At 31.6% G+C, this 15,412-nt stretch overlaps 1 protein-coding gene and 1 long non-coding RNA gene across 11 annotated transcripts; one reads left to right on the top strand and one right to left on the bottom strand.

The window, feature by feature from the left end:
• The first annotated feature begins 1,253 nt into the window (after positions 1-1,253).
• Positions 1,254-13,434, top strand: LOC105839143. 10 transcript variants are annotated; one of them, XM_036287789.1, is made up of 11 exons: positions 1,256-2,122; positions 2,663-3,184; positions 4,046-5,362; positions 5,709-5,908; positions 5,991-6,129; positions 6,249-6,470; positions 6,734-6,835; positions 9,697-11,680; positions 11,764-11,959; positions 12,334-12,508; positions 12,665-13,434. In XM_036287789.1, exons 3-11 carry the CDS (start codon positions 4,055-4,057, stop codon positions 12,725-12,727), a joined length of 4,389 nt encoding a protein of 1,462 aa, XP_036143682.1. In that variant the 5' UTR covers positions 1,256-2,122; positions 2,663-3,184; positions 4,046-4,054; the 3' UTR covers positions 12,728-13,434. The 10 variants fall into 10 exon arrangements, with proteins under 10 accessions (XP_012540690.1, XP_036143686.1, XP_036143682.1 ...); XM_036287790.1 differs by having other exon boundaries at positions 1,256-1,749; positions 1,993-3,184; XM_036287788.1 differs by having other exon boundaries at positions 1,256-1,597; positions 1,657-3,184.
• LOC114255031 lies at positions 8,034-9,893 on the bottom strand. The gene is made up of 3 exons (XR_003626361.2): positions 9,758-9,893; positions 8,406-8,553; positions 8,034-8,318 (listed from the first exon to the last, which is right to left on the bottom strand). It is a non-coding gene; the product is annotated as an uncharacterized LOC114255031 (long non-coding RNA).
• Positions 13,435-15,412: the final 1,978 nt, after the last annotated feature.

A 15,412-nucleotide genomic window follows, 5' to 3' on the forward strand; every position in this document is an offset into this window, starting at 1 on the left:
TTTATGTACATACGTTATGCGTTATGCAAAAGTGTGTGCGAGAAACGGAACGCAGCTTATGTTATTTCGTGTGTGATGGCCCTTAGCTCGGATCTACAATAGGTGTAGTAAGCCTCATGCCATAAGAAACTGACCAATTATAATTGAATGTGAAGAATAAACGAATATAATTGGTTAATTCCTTAGGGCTTAAGGCTTACTACACCTATTGTAGATCTGGCCTTAGGGCCATTCTACAATAGTCGCAAGTCGCCAGTTGCTTTCTATGACAATCAATGATCATCGAGCTCCATACATAAAGCTCAATGTTCATTGGCGGTCGCAAAAGGCAACTGGCGACTTGTAACTATTGTAGAATGGCCCTTAAGGGCCATCTACAATGGAGTGTTTTAGCCGTAATAGCACTAAAACTACGGCAATGCTGTCTAGAATAAAAACGACGTAGCAATAACATACAAGCCGGCCATCAAAGAAAGGCGACCAAAAACTAATCCCGAATGCCCCAACGCTCATCGTAAGCACGCAATGAATTGGCTCAATGTCTGCTGTAGGCTGTAAACAGTAAAGCAATACGAAGTGGAGACATTTTCTACGACTACTGCTACGGCCTACGACTCTCCATTGTAGATGGCCCTTTAGACCCAGTCTACAATAAGTCGTTAGTCGTTGGTCGTATCAAATCTAACCAATCAAAGTTGATCTTAGAGAAGAATAACTGAACATAATTGGTTAAATTTCTTACGACCAACGACCAACGACTCATTGTACACTGGGCTTTAAGCCTCGTTTACAGAAGTCGCAAGCAGCCAGTTGCGACTTGCGACAGCCAATGATTGTCGAGCTTTAACTAGAAACTAGGCGCTCATTGGCTACCGCAAGTCGCAACTGGCTGTTTGCGACTTCTGTAGACGAGGCTTAAGCGAGCTTAAAGGGCCATCTACAATGGAGTGTTTTAGTCGTAACAACGCTAAATCTACGACCATGCTGTCAATAATATAAACGACGTAACAATAATATACAAGCCGGCTATCATAGAGAGATGACTAAAAACTAACCCCGAACATCTAAACGCTCATCGTAAGCACCCACTGAATTGGCTCAATGTCTGTTGTAGGCCGTAATCAGTAAAACAGTACGTAATGAAAATATTGTCTACGACTACTGCTACGGCCTACAACTCTCCATTGTAGATGGCCCTTTAGATTTGACTATTGGTTTGTTCGCGTCGCCATGCCCCGACGTGCTCCTACTCACTCTGATAGGTTGGCGTCATCAGAATCAACGTATTGACGTGTGTTGAAGTAAATAGGAGTATGTCGAGGCATGTGACGCGAACAGACCCTATGAATATGAATATCGGCCATAGATTTAGAAATATTTGAATTACCTCTATTCTCATTATGCTCGAATAAGAGACAAATAAATAAAGCTAGAAAATTTTATTTAATATCAGTTTTAAAGGGTGATTGTGCATTTTCATCTGATGTCTTTTTCTATCTTGATGAGGTTCATTTCTCTTTAGAAAAGAGGAAAAATTAGGTCGATCAAAATCTGCACGGAGTGCCATATTTTACCGCTTTTTGCAATAAGGGTCATTGTACGTACACTGTAAAAATTGAGCAACGTGATTGGTCATTTACAGAAATGTATGTGCAGGTTTGAGAACAGGAGGGGTAAATTCGCGGTAAAGACCGTGAATAGGAAAAGAGAGGCTTTAGCGTGTTCTTCCATAAAGAGAAACATTGCGAGGTAAGATAGAGCAGGTGCAATTTCGTAAAGGACGAAAAGCATCTTTCCATCGCTTACAATTTACTTTCTAAGAGATAAGATTTTTTCTACCTTTAACCTAACCTATCCTATCTATTGCCGAATTTTTACGCGGAATAACGTGCATAGAAACCACGTGTGATCTTCGAGTTTCGATATTTGTACCAAACTGCTAGAATCCATAGAATAATTGGACCTTGTATTTTTACACGGTGTTTTTTGTAGGTGAGCTCTTGTGAGGAAAAGAGCTGAACGTATCTCTCTTTTGAATCTTTTGAATATTGCTTTGATACGAGGTGTTTACTTGCATGGTCGAGAATCACATGTGATTCTCGTTTCTTTTCTTCAAGCTTTGGTAATTTCTTTTTTAATAAAACTTGAACGTATGCGATCTATTCTTTAGATTTATTTACATTTCAAATCTTATTGTTCTGTTTTTGAAGTTAAATTATTTTTTTGCTTCTATTCTTTAACTGTTAATTGCACTTTTACTTTCAAAAATTTTTTAATTGCAAATAAATGAATATTCATACAAAAACAAAGACGAAATAATTTATTGTTACATTGTGTCTTTGCTGGAAAATTCTATATGATCTCAAATCTTAAATCAACTGATTAATTGAACACAATGGTTTTTTACAATTAGTGTGTTAATATTCTAGCAAACTAGCAGTTAAAACATGTATAATTTTATACTTGTAATTATAGATATATTTATAATTATAGATGGGTAAAATTATAAGTGTTTTATTTCTATACATGATGTAAAAAAATGTATTTTTAACTGTTAATTTTTTAGTTTGCTCAGATTAGAGCATGTGGCTTATTATTTAAGAAAGGTACCATATAAATTAATTTTTTATTTTATATAAAAGTTTTAATGAATTAATTACAGATTAAAATCCAAATTACAGATGGAGAACAAAGTAACAATGATTAGATTAAAAAAATATGTTATAAAAGTATAGTAAGTTAAATAAATGTTTGAGTTAAATCTAAATAATGTATTTTCAGTTACAGTTTCTTATGTCTTTCATATATTATGTACGTAGATATATTATGTAACATGATTTTTATGCACATGTGTATTTCAATCAGGGATTTGGACTAAAATAAAATTTCAGTCCTGTTACGGTTACGGTTTGTTATATTACCTTCCATGTGATTATGGTATATTAATCCCATAACGTTTTGTTTTCTGGGGTGCACATTAACCCTACAATATTTTAGTTTTTGGGATGCACATGTACCCTGTAACATTTTGTTTTTGAGGTTAACCTCATACCATTTGTTTTTGGGGTATACATTAACTCCATAATGTTTTGGTTTTTGGAGTGCATATGTATTATTTAAATTTAATTTCTCTATATAATTTTTGACAAAATAATTTTTCTAATCACTTAAAAAAAAAATAATTGTAAGTTGTAAAGTATTGACAATTGATTAGTAATAAATACATTGTTTCAAATTGTCATTGCATGCAGAGAGATGTCATGGTTTAAGTAATCTTTGAATAGCACTAAGTGAATCCATCTATCATAATCAAGAACTCAAGACAGTAATGTAAGCAGTAGCAAATCCATATTGTTGATTTTTTTACTGCTTAAAGTTGAATTTACACATATCCATAACATATTAGTGCTGTATCTATTCAGTTCATGATTTTTACAATACTGTGCAGGATATGTGAACATGTCCATTTAAAAACAAAGGAATAATTATCACTGACACTGACAGAAAATCACGAACTGAGTGGATACGGCACTGACACGTTACAGATATGTGTAAGTCGTCCTTTAGTCTTATTGCTCAAGTTCTTTTATGTATTCTGGCTTGAACTAGACAATTATCCCAGTGAGAATAAGCAACGTGACAATTGCTGGTACTCATAGTTGAATCTTATTTTAAAACATTCTCAAGTAATGTCTTAAAAGGCTAATATAGTTCTGTGTTTGTTTGATGGCATCTTAAGACTGTACTTACAATGATCTTAAATATAAGATTCAACTATGAATACCAGCCTGAGTCTTTTCTTTGTTGTGTTTAATTATATTTTAAATTCTATATTTTCGGTGAGCTAGGTATATTATCTGTATATTATCTAAAAGGAAAATCCTGGAATTTTCAGAAATATTTTTTACACAATTTTATTAAATACTTTCTAATAATATATACTAATGTACTTTCTGAATCTTCAAAATTTTATTAAATATAATCTTCCCTTTATAAGCTTTTCACAAAAAGGGAGATAATAATATAATTTTCTTATGAATGACAGGCTACAAGGATGCAGAACCAAATACTTGAAGATGTTCGCAAGATTCTTCTATCCTTGCTAGTTTCTCGGAAAGGAAACTCCATGCCGATAACTGTTCTCGAGAAGGAGTACTATGACATGGAAGGGAGATGCATACCATATCGTCAGTTTGGTTATAGCGACTTAGTGTTGTTTCTCCAAAATATGCCAGATTATTTTAATGTTGTGCAAACCAATGGTAATTACTATGTTTATGGGATTGCGTCGGAAAAAAGTAAACATGTAAGCTCGATGGTAGCACGACAGAAATCGGATCTTAAAAAATATAATATAACCCATTCGCGCTCGTTTAATCGGCGCTATTATGGAGGAAAGCATCAACCAGTCAGAATTACACCTGACAAGCTATATCAGCTTATGCAGTACATCAAGGGTATTCCAGCTGGTGTGAGTCTGGATAATGCTAGGGGTTTCGTGCAGAACTTAGTACCATATGTTGAGGTCAATAAAGAAGATTTGAGGCAGCAACTGCGCGAGTTGTCGCATCAGTTGTGCCTGGATGGAAACATGATTTATCCAATCTGTAATGATTCTCCAGACATGAATCAGGCCCAGCCTTTGATGAAAAAGGATTGGTTATCATTGCCTCCTCACGATTCACAGAAAAGGAATCCGTCAAAGTCGCCGAGTGATTCAGCATCGCCTTTGAACGAGAATATATGTGCTGCTGGGCAAGAAGATTCTGAATGTATGTATTTTAGTGATGAAAATTATTTTGTGCCAGCCGGTTGCAGAGTGCACAACCAGAAACGTGCAACAACGTGCGAACAACTTGCAACGAATATTGCTCAATATGCGAAAAATGAAGAAACCGACGTCAGTTACAACCAAGTTCAAAATGAAATAGAAATTGATGAAGAGTTTCTTATGATGGATAGTAAGAGCAAAACAGAAATAAAGACTCAAGAAATTTCTGACATAGTAAGTGACAAAATAAAGAGTCGATTGGAGGAACTGTTAAGAAAATATCCGGAAGGTATCTGGTGTGCTCAATTGCCTGACTTATACCTTGAAGAGTACAAGGTGCGCCTGAATTATACTAAATTAGGCTTTACCAGTGTGCGTGAATTTACATCTTACCTGCCGAAAATCTTCTATATGACACAAATCAACAAGACTGATGATTTTTTGTTGTTTCACGCGGAGAAAAGACCAGTAGTTCCAAAAACTGAGCCTATTGATATAGTGCAATCTTCACATAAACAACACGACGAACACGATACGGTCCAAGCAGAATACAATAATAATGACGACGATGCGCCGATTCCATCAGAGATTGTACGTAACAATTTCTTACTAATATCTTTGTATAATGATATATATATTTTTTTTTCTATTAATATCTATGAAAAAAATAAGCTAATAATGATCCTTCCAATTTTAAATAGAAATCTTATGTCTCCGTTATAAAGACAAGAATAAAATTGTGAATAATAATTTTTATAATAATTATGGAAATTTATATTTTATTTGATCTACTTTGTTATTTTTTTATGTCTTTACGTGTGTTAGTTTATTCAATAAAATAATTATTTTCTTATTGATATTTATTATAATAATTGTTAGAAGAATTTTTTATTTGTGATGCAATATGATAATTACTGTAATCTTTGTAATTTTGCAGTCTCCTACTATTACTAAGAGATTTGCACCCGATGATGTGATGAATTACGACGATAATGTAGGAAAAATATCAGTAACTGAATTACAACTCACTAGAAAGTTCTTGGAAATATATATTATAGAAGTATTTCATCCAAGCTTTTTTTGGATACAACTTCGAGAAAATGTTAAACGGTTTAATGCAATGATGGAGGAACTATCGTAAGCACATGACAATTGACCAATCTTTAAAATTTTTTATATCTAGCAATAAAATCTAAATTGAAATCTGTTTTGTTTTCAGCGAATTCTATGAGCTTAACAAAGATACATATGCTATTCCAAGAGTTGCCTTGAAAAAAGATATGCATTGTGCTTGCGTTTATATGAATAGGTGGCACAGGGGACTCATTAAGAGAGTAAAACCAGATTATAGAGTAACAGTTAGTACAAATATAATGTAAAAAAATTAATTGCAACAATAAATAAGAAAACAATGAATATTCAATAAAATCTCTTTTTTTTAGAAATTATATTTTGATATAATTATTTTCCAAAACAGGTATTTTTTTATGATTACGGCACTTTGAAGACATATCCATCGGATGAAATATATTATTTACACAAAAAGTTCTCTGCTTTACCTGCCCAGGCAATACCTTGTGGCTTATATAATGTTATACCAACTACTGGTGAACGCTGGAAAAAGAGCGTAAACGATCAATTCATTGATAAGATTGCCGATACTCTTTTAGCTGCAACTATAATGTCTGTTAATGCTACGGTGAGATTACATTTTTTATTTTTAAAATTAAAATATCAAAATATTTTAATTCTTACATATTTTTGATACTTTTGTTCTTTTATTGCTATTTTTATAATTGTCTTGATAATTACTTTTTAATGATATCTCTGATTTTTTAATTTCTCATAAAGGAATTTAAAATTAATTGCATTTTATTTTTAAGTTGCTAATGTAATTATTAAATTATATAATTAAATATTATAGAATTGTAAAATTGTTATAAAATTTTGGTTGTTTGGCAGGATAATTCTATGTTAGTTGTTTTGGTCGACGTCAGTGAAGAAGAGGATGTGAAAATAAATGATTGGTTAGTGAATGAGAGACTAGCGCTGATTGGTAAAACGGTGCGTATAAAAGATGTAAATAAATATTTGATATACGATTTCGAATTTTCTACGTCAACCAGAACATGCGATACATTCAAAACGGAAAGAGCAATCGATGTAGATCAATCGCGATACCGTAGAAATCAATCAATATCGCGTGATGAGAAAACGCTAGAATTATCCGATGTAGAAAGCAAAAATAACGAAAAGAAAACAGTTGAGCCCTTGCATAACTTTTCAACCATAAGATTTTATATGCAAAACCTAAAGGATAAAATTAATGCCAAGTCTTTGAGTGTCAAATCTCCGCTTGCTGAATCTATTGATGTCAAATCTCCAGATACTAGATCATTGGATGTTAAGTCTTCGTCTTCTACATCTGCTAATCCTTTAGATACTAGATTATTGAATGCTAAGTCTCCAGATATACGGTCAAGAAATCATCCACAAAATGAATGGACGCGTAAAAAACCATTTTCGTTATTATTATTAGAATTTAAAACATCGAAATTTAATCAGAAATCTAATTCTAATTCGAACACTTCTATATCTGAGACAAATACAGAAAACGAAGACAGTACAAGACAAACCGATTTAAATACGAAGGTAAACTCACAATACAGCAGAGACTATAACTGTTACGGTTATACGAATTTTGGTACGAGAGATTCCGACAAAGAAAATTGTGATGATTTTGGTACGTTGAGGAGTTTGTATGGTGGACATGGTTCGATGGAACCTTTTGATTGGTCATTGATAAGAGAGAAGAATAATACCAAAACAAATGCGACATTGCTTAATAAGGAATCAACTAAAGATTGTAAGAATGACGCAAACGATAAATTAAAATTATATGACTGGAGAAATGAGTTGGCAAATAGTATAGCTGCCAAACAATTTTTTCTGAACATGACACGTATGGAAGAAGAAAATTTTTTACCCGAGAATAATATCGATTATTCTGATGCTGAAAAGTCTGATTTTATAAAAACATTGGAAAATAAAGTTGTACATAACAACATTGTCACAGTAATGTTTACACCAAACGACAAACTTAAAACATTGCTTAACAACATTCAGTCTGAAAATGTATCGAATCTAAATATTAAACATAATGACGTAATTTCTTTGAGTGAAACGGACCAGGAAATAGATAGAAATGATAAAGTGTGCAAAATAAGTACTGATGAGGAAATAAATAACAAAAATTCCAATACGGATTTGGAGTCAATTATCTCTAATATATCTAATAAAGATGATATAAATAGCGAAATGTCTAAAAGTAGTACAAATAATTCCCTTGAATTCAATACAAGTAACAAAACATGCAAGTCTAGATCTCGTTGGAAAGTACCGGAGATAATAAAGCACAAAAGGACGAATTTGACGAATTGCGGTATCATTAACACAAACGAATCTTCTAGTAGTGACCAAATTCAATCGTCATCTTCCAGTACGAATACTTCTTCCAATACCATTATTTCCTCAAATGATGACCAATCTGAAGCATTTAATCAAATGAATGCAAATACTCATGTTGAGACAAATAACTTGGATAAAGTAACTACGTCAACACCTGAGGACTTACCTAAGAACCCAACATTAAATGAATTGTACGATTCCGACGGATTAAAAGATCTTTCAGCTTTAGAAACAGGTTCTATTGCTTCTTCTAATGTTGATGGTACAAACCAGCGTCATCAGTTGAATCAGTCCTTTGATTCTGTCGCTTCATCCTGTAACGTTGATTATTTAAAATGTCAATTGACTGCGGAAAATCAGACGTCGAAATTAATGCGGATGCTGAAAATCATGCAAAATATAGATAATAACACTGAATTGGATTCTGACGATCTGACGTCAAGTCGAGAAAGTATTGAGGATGACAAAAGTGACGAAAGTAAGGGGAACGTTAAATTGTTTAAATCTGATAGCACATTCAATTTGATGAATGACGATGCGAATGTGGCTGAGAACGCATATGTTCCGCCGATTTATAACGACTGCGATGTACAATCTGATGAAAGTGATTGGGATTATGCAGGGTCTTTTTTTACAGAAGAATTTACTCCTTTTTACATCGCACAATCGGAAAATTCGGAAATTCGTGACTAAGCAAATTACTGAAATACCGAATAATAAATTTCAAAATTTAAAGTTATGTTGTGAAAAAGTTTTGATACGTAAAATTTTGATACGTATAAATCAGTAATTGCTTTGACTCGCTATTCTTTAATGCGCATTTATATAATTTTATATGTTAATATATTTGCCTTAGATCATAATTATAATCATATAATATGTTATAATATGTGCTTTTATTAAAAATGTTTATGATAATTATTAATAATTATATTATTATTAATATTAAATGTTACTATATATTTTGAATTACATTACTTTTAATATAATTCTAATGTAATTTCAAATCTAATCTATTGTTGAAATAATAATTATATACTTGTTTCTATAAAAATGAATTATAACTAATATATATTTATCAATATAATCATTTTACGATTATATAATTGATTATGTAATATATATTAGGATATTAATTCTGGGAAAAATTTGAACCTTATGCGTGTGGTGTGTTTGTCATTGTGGTTGTCATAGAAAAATACCACATGTTATAATAAAGAAACTGGATATGCAAAAGTATGCGTGTAAAATTATTACTAGTCAACACAGTAACGCTACGATCTCATAAAGTGATAATTTTTCCCGAATTTTTACGTTTTTATCTAATCGAGTATATCATCTCGAATTTTTTTATTCAAAAATTTATATTCGAGCATTTGTAGTTTTAAAAATTTTATTATAATTTTATCAAATGTATCACTTTATCTGATCTTTTCCCTTTTGCTTTCGTCACTCAGGCCGATGCCGTTGACATGGCGAACCTAATGAAGTATGTGGTAAACAGTTCGAACCATTTACCGTCTTATTGCTTTGCGGAGGAGAACCCGATGCCCGACAATCTGATCCGACGGTCTGATTGCAAGACAGCATCGACTGAGTACGAGGTACCCTTGGTTTCGCCTGGATCGACTCATCCATGTTACAATAATTATCAACCGCAGCAGTCAGTGAGACCACCACCAGGTTTTCTCCCTCTTGGTGACCAACTCATATCGTCTAACGTATCGACAAGAAGCTTTTATGATGATTATTCTTTCGTGAATGCGTCGAACGTGAATGCGCCAAACGTGAATGCGTCGAACGTGAATGCGCCAAACGTGAATGCGTCGAACGTGAATGCGTCGAACGTGAATTCGTCGAACGTGAACGCGCCAGTTTTCGACGATACGGAGCCGATGATGAACCCATTCTTGACCGAACAATTTATTAAGGGTGATAACATCAAACAGATGTACATGTCGATCTGGAATGATAATAAAGGGTTACAGATCAGAGTGGGCGAAATTCTCAACGATCTGCTGGAACATTCATCACTCTCATTTCAAGATCAGACTCAATTGAATAAGATATTAAAGATTATTGAGATGGTTTTATTAGAACAAAAAGATAATTGTTCCACTGCCGTGAAAACTCCGCCAGCATCCAATTTTATGAGCGGAATGACGTCGAATGTTAATGTTGGCTCGCAAAAGGCATCGTGTAATTTAAATAGCGAAACTTTCGCGAATCAGGAGCTTAATGCAAATACTTTCTCGAAGTCAAATCCGTTCTGCGTGAACAACAGCGACAGATCGCAGAGTAATGCCACATTTTCTACTTACGGTACTGCAGATGGTTTTTCCTTTAAAACCAACTGGAGTCAATCTAGTGAAGACAATTCAAATGTACAAATACCTCCTTCGACAACTCCAAGTCCTACACCCTCAATGTTTGTTAATCACATGTCACCAGTCAATACCTTTCCTCCAACAGCCAATCAGGAAAATGTTCCTTTGTTGATGTCGGCGACTCCAGCGAATTCTAGCTCTATTAATTTCCCAGAAATGCTAGACAATGTGAAGATTCAGTTCGCTAATATGTTTAAAGACACGAATCCATTTAAGGCTTCTATGACTGAAATGCAAATAACGGAGACGCAAAATGAGCGAACGGCTCATAATTACGATGCGAATCTCGCATCATATGTCTCTGCTACAAATTCGCAAAGCTATGCTTCACAAACAGAAACTGCAAACATTTACACAAAGAGCAATGGCTTTACTTCTGCAGGGCATGTTGGTGAAAATTATACCCCAAAAATCGTCTATGAATCTGGTCCAGTAATGTATAACACACAGACAAAGCAAGTAGACGTAGATGCAAGGTTAAACGCATGCAGTAGCAATCATAATAACATTCAGAACGCTCAGTCTCTCGAATTAGGACAATATAGTATGAAATCGGCATCACAGCCTGTGAACAATATTGTTGCTTCGCAAACGCAATCTAAACCGATAAATCATCAGATGACGAGAGAGCAAGTTACCGATTATGTCACTCAAGTAGCAACATATCTACAAAATTCACAACCAATAATAAATAACGAACCGACATATTACCAGCAAAACGGTAATGTGAATAATTTGCGACCTTTATCAGCACAAAGTTGGAATTCAGAACAAATGGTCAACTCAAAGTTCCAAAATAGTGTTCCTTTATCGAATCACAATGACATCACTCTGTTTGACGCACCATCGATTACTTTATCTCATCAAGATTGGAAGTGTGATAATAACAGATCATCTGTACCTCAGAAGAATGAAGCGACTGACTCGAGCTCTAGTTTCAAATATAAAAACAATGAAAAGCTTAGCTGCACAAATTCCTGGTACAACACTGAAGCTGAATCCATTCAGTACAGGAATGCAGTTTATAACAGCAGTTTCCTGTTTCAAAAAATTGGTACGACATTATTAAATATTTAATTACCTGACCTGTTTATTTGTTGGCACTGTGTATGAAACTAATTAGTAATTTTTTCACAGATTCAATTAAAGGCGTAACGTTTATATTTAATATCGAACAAGACGGTTGGATACTGACACATGAATTTGTAGAAACTTTCACAAATCTCAAATTGTCTTCTCGATTAATGGTCGTATTAGAAGCATTGAATATAAAAGTTGTTTTTAAAGAAATCCAGAGATCTGAGTATCCCATACAATTTTCACAACTAGACAGGTAAATTTGAAATATTTTTATATATATAAAATAAATTTATATATATATAAATATATATAATTACCATTATTAATATAATATTTTTATAATCATTATTTAATTTTAACAAAATGAGTTCCCAAAACATGTTATATCAATATATAACTTTACTTTCAACACATTCTGTATAAAAGAGGATGGCGGCTGGGATTATCTAGCGTAGTATTTACAATTTTTTATATATATTTACAATAAAATATAATATTTTAAACATAAAATAGTTACATATACAAATACATATTTTTACTGTATACAGTGGTATATTATTACGATCTTATGCACAATCTTTAGACCAATACTTTTTTAAATGCAGGAATATACTTTTACTATTCTAGGTATCCTCTAAATGCTCCCAGAGATTCTGAAAAGCGCATTATCTCTATTCATTTGATTTCACTACAAACTATCTTAACATTATTGCATAAGTTGAAGATTATTTCGCGTGATGAAATAGATAAGGCCTTTAAGAAAAACGAATTTCTGGAAGGTTCTGTTCTATCTACTTTATGGGTGAGTGCTATTAAACTGAATGTGATGTCATCTAAAATTTCAGTTTGTTATTAAGGTGAATAATATTTGCATACGTTTTTTTTATATTTTACTTTATATTCTATAAAATATTTTTTGTGTAAAATATATGTGATTAATTTGATGTTTTTGTTCCAGACTTTAATGGTCAATTATCGTGAATTCAAACGTAATATTGAATTTTATTCAAAATATATATGAATGAGATACATAGATTTAGATATATAAATAAAAAAATATATATATATATAGATTGAGCTATATAGTTTTGCTTTACAGACCAAATAAGAGAATCTAGTGATTTTTTTTCTTAATTGACTGACATTTAATGTAAATAATGTTACTTATAAGTAATATGACCATTGTTAACATTTCTTTTAGTAAGAAAATATCAGTAATTACAGTATATACCTGTGTATAAGTTTTATTTTTTTATTTTTATATATAATGAGCACAAGTAATATTTAGATTATATCTCTAGTGAATTCTTTATACTTAGAATTGTAATAGTGTTTATTAAAAATACGAAATTTGTACTAATGATGATCATACATACAAAGCTATTGTCCAATTTAGATTATAAGTAGAAATGCTAGTTTTTTGTTTTGCTATATTTTTTCTTCAGTAATTAGTCTATCATTAACTGAAACAAACTTATATAAAACCTGTTTTATGTAATTACATTAGAACAGGTATTTTTGCTCTCGCTTATAGTTGATAATATTTTCATTTATATTATTATTTTTGGTAATTTACTTTATTTAATTAGATAAATTATTATCTGATTAGGCATAGTCTTAAGTAATGATGATTAAGAGATATTTTTGTAATTTTTATATGAACGACTTAAGAACTGCCAAATAATATTTGATGTTGAAGAAGAGCTATTAAAACCTTGTATAAAAAAAGATCTGTAATGATGATTGTGCTCATTTACATATATCAAATATCCCAAATGTTAAGGTTTTTATCAAATATTCTTTTTTATAAATTGAACAAATATTAAAATTGTCGAAGATTTGTATTCAGTTAATTTCTTGCAACTTAAGAAAATGGATTCTATTGCTGTATAAGATTGTGTTTTTATACATATAATATACATGAAAAATTAAATATTAAAGAAATGGTAAATATATAAAATAAATTTTAATTATAATGTAAATGATTGTTATAAATTTAAAATGAATTATGTATCATAATATAAATAATTATCATAAATATTGTAAGATAAGTTATTATATAATAAGATTAAATGTTTGTGCTATTGACAAAATTCTTGAAAGTTTAGAGATCGATCTTTTTAAGTTCTTGAAAAAACAAGTTTAAAGCTAAATAAATCGATATCTCGCGATTTATTTCACGATATATCGATATTTTTAACATGGTGTCTAGCAGACGGTCACCATCGAGATACGGCACGTTCGCAGCTCGGCAACGTTCTGCGTTCGTTCTATAGAATTTTCGTTTGAAATCAAATTTGTTGTGTGGAAAAATGGCTGAAGACGAGAAAAAGCTCACGGGTTTTGCGAAACACTTTAATAGCCAAACCGCGTATGGCCGGGCGAACGTAAGTGACTTAACCTCCAAAATGTCGAAGTTTGTTTCGACGAGTTTCTTTATTTACCTACGAATCTACGGATCTACGAATACTCAATTTATTTTCCAGGTAACGAAGGCGACGTACGCCGCTATAGGACTGATTGCCTTGTACGTCTACATGAGAAAGAGCAAAAAGACGTAACTCGTGGACGGGTTCGCAGTCGCATTATGTAATAACGATACATAAGCCGTATCATAATATTCTTCAAATAAATGTGTCGAAAGATTCTTTCCTTGTAAATCTCTTATTTTTGATGCTTGTTCCAATTAGTATCTATAAATTTTATTACTGATAGATAACCATTTACTAAGAAAGTAACATGTAACATTCAATAGTCACATTAGTCAAGAAAATGGTTTCACATTTGTTGCTTATTTTGGTGCAATTGATAATAAAGTGTCAGATAAAATGCTGATGAGATAAATAAATTAAATAATGTATTTAATTCCTATTGCATACTTGATGTATTTTATAATATCTTTTCTCTATTTTTGTCAATATTTTAAAAGTTGTGGTATAATCTTTTAATCTCTGACATCATGTTTTATTTAATGTTTTAAGAAAATACATTACATGTTTAAAAAAAATAACTAACAGTATTGTATGATTATTGAAGCTTTATAATTTTTGTTCGTGTTATCGCCTGTCTCAAGGCCACTTTATAATTAATTGTAAGTGGTTATAAAATGTTGCGAAGTACATCTATTTTTCTATTTCTATTAACGCAAAGTAATTTTAATCTCAGTTTTCTTTATTCATAGAACACTAAAAATAAAAGAAAATTAAACTAAGATTAGAACTAATTAATATTGATTTAATATTGATTAAAAATTGTCTTATGACCATTTTACAATGTTTATGTAAAATGGTACTTATATGGATTAATATATTATTACAAAGGATTAAATAATTGTAACTCATACATTGATTGTGCGAATTTATTTTATGTACAATAAAATTGATTTAAAGCACATTTGAGTGACAGTGAGCATATGTTTATATGAGTGACGAAATGTTTTTAGCTGCATTAGACTCTAAAGAGAACTACATGAAAACATTTGTACGCTATGCTTTGGCAACAATGGAATAGAATTATTGGCTGGAATAGAAGTTTAATTCAAGGATTGCAATATTTTTGCAATAAAAGAAAATTTATATAGCATTTATAAATATATTTGATTTTTTTTATTTAAATGCTAAATATTTCAATTTGCATTCACTTCATCAAGTGTTATATATTTATAAAAAATATAAAGGCATTTAATTAATAAACAAGTTTTTGATTT

The sequence above is a fragment of the Monomorium pharaonis genome, chromosome 5 (genome assembly GCF_013373865.1).
Source record: "Monomorium pharaonis isolate MP-MQ-018 chromosome 5, ASM1337386v2, whole genome shotgun sequence".
Lineage (NCBI taxonomy): Eukaryota > Metazoa > Arthropoda > Insecta > Hymenoptera > Formicidae > Monomorium > Monomorium pharaonis.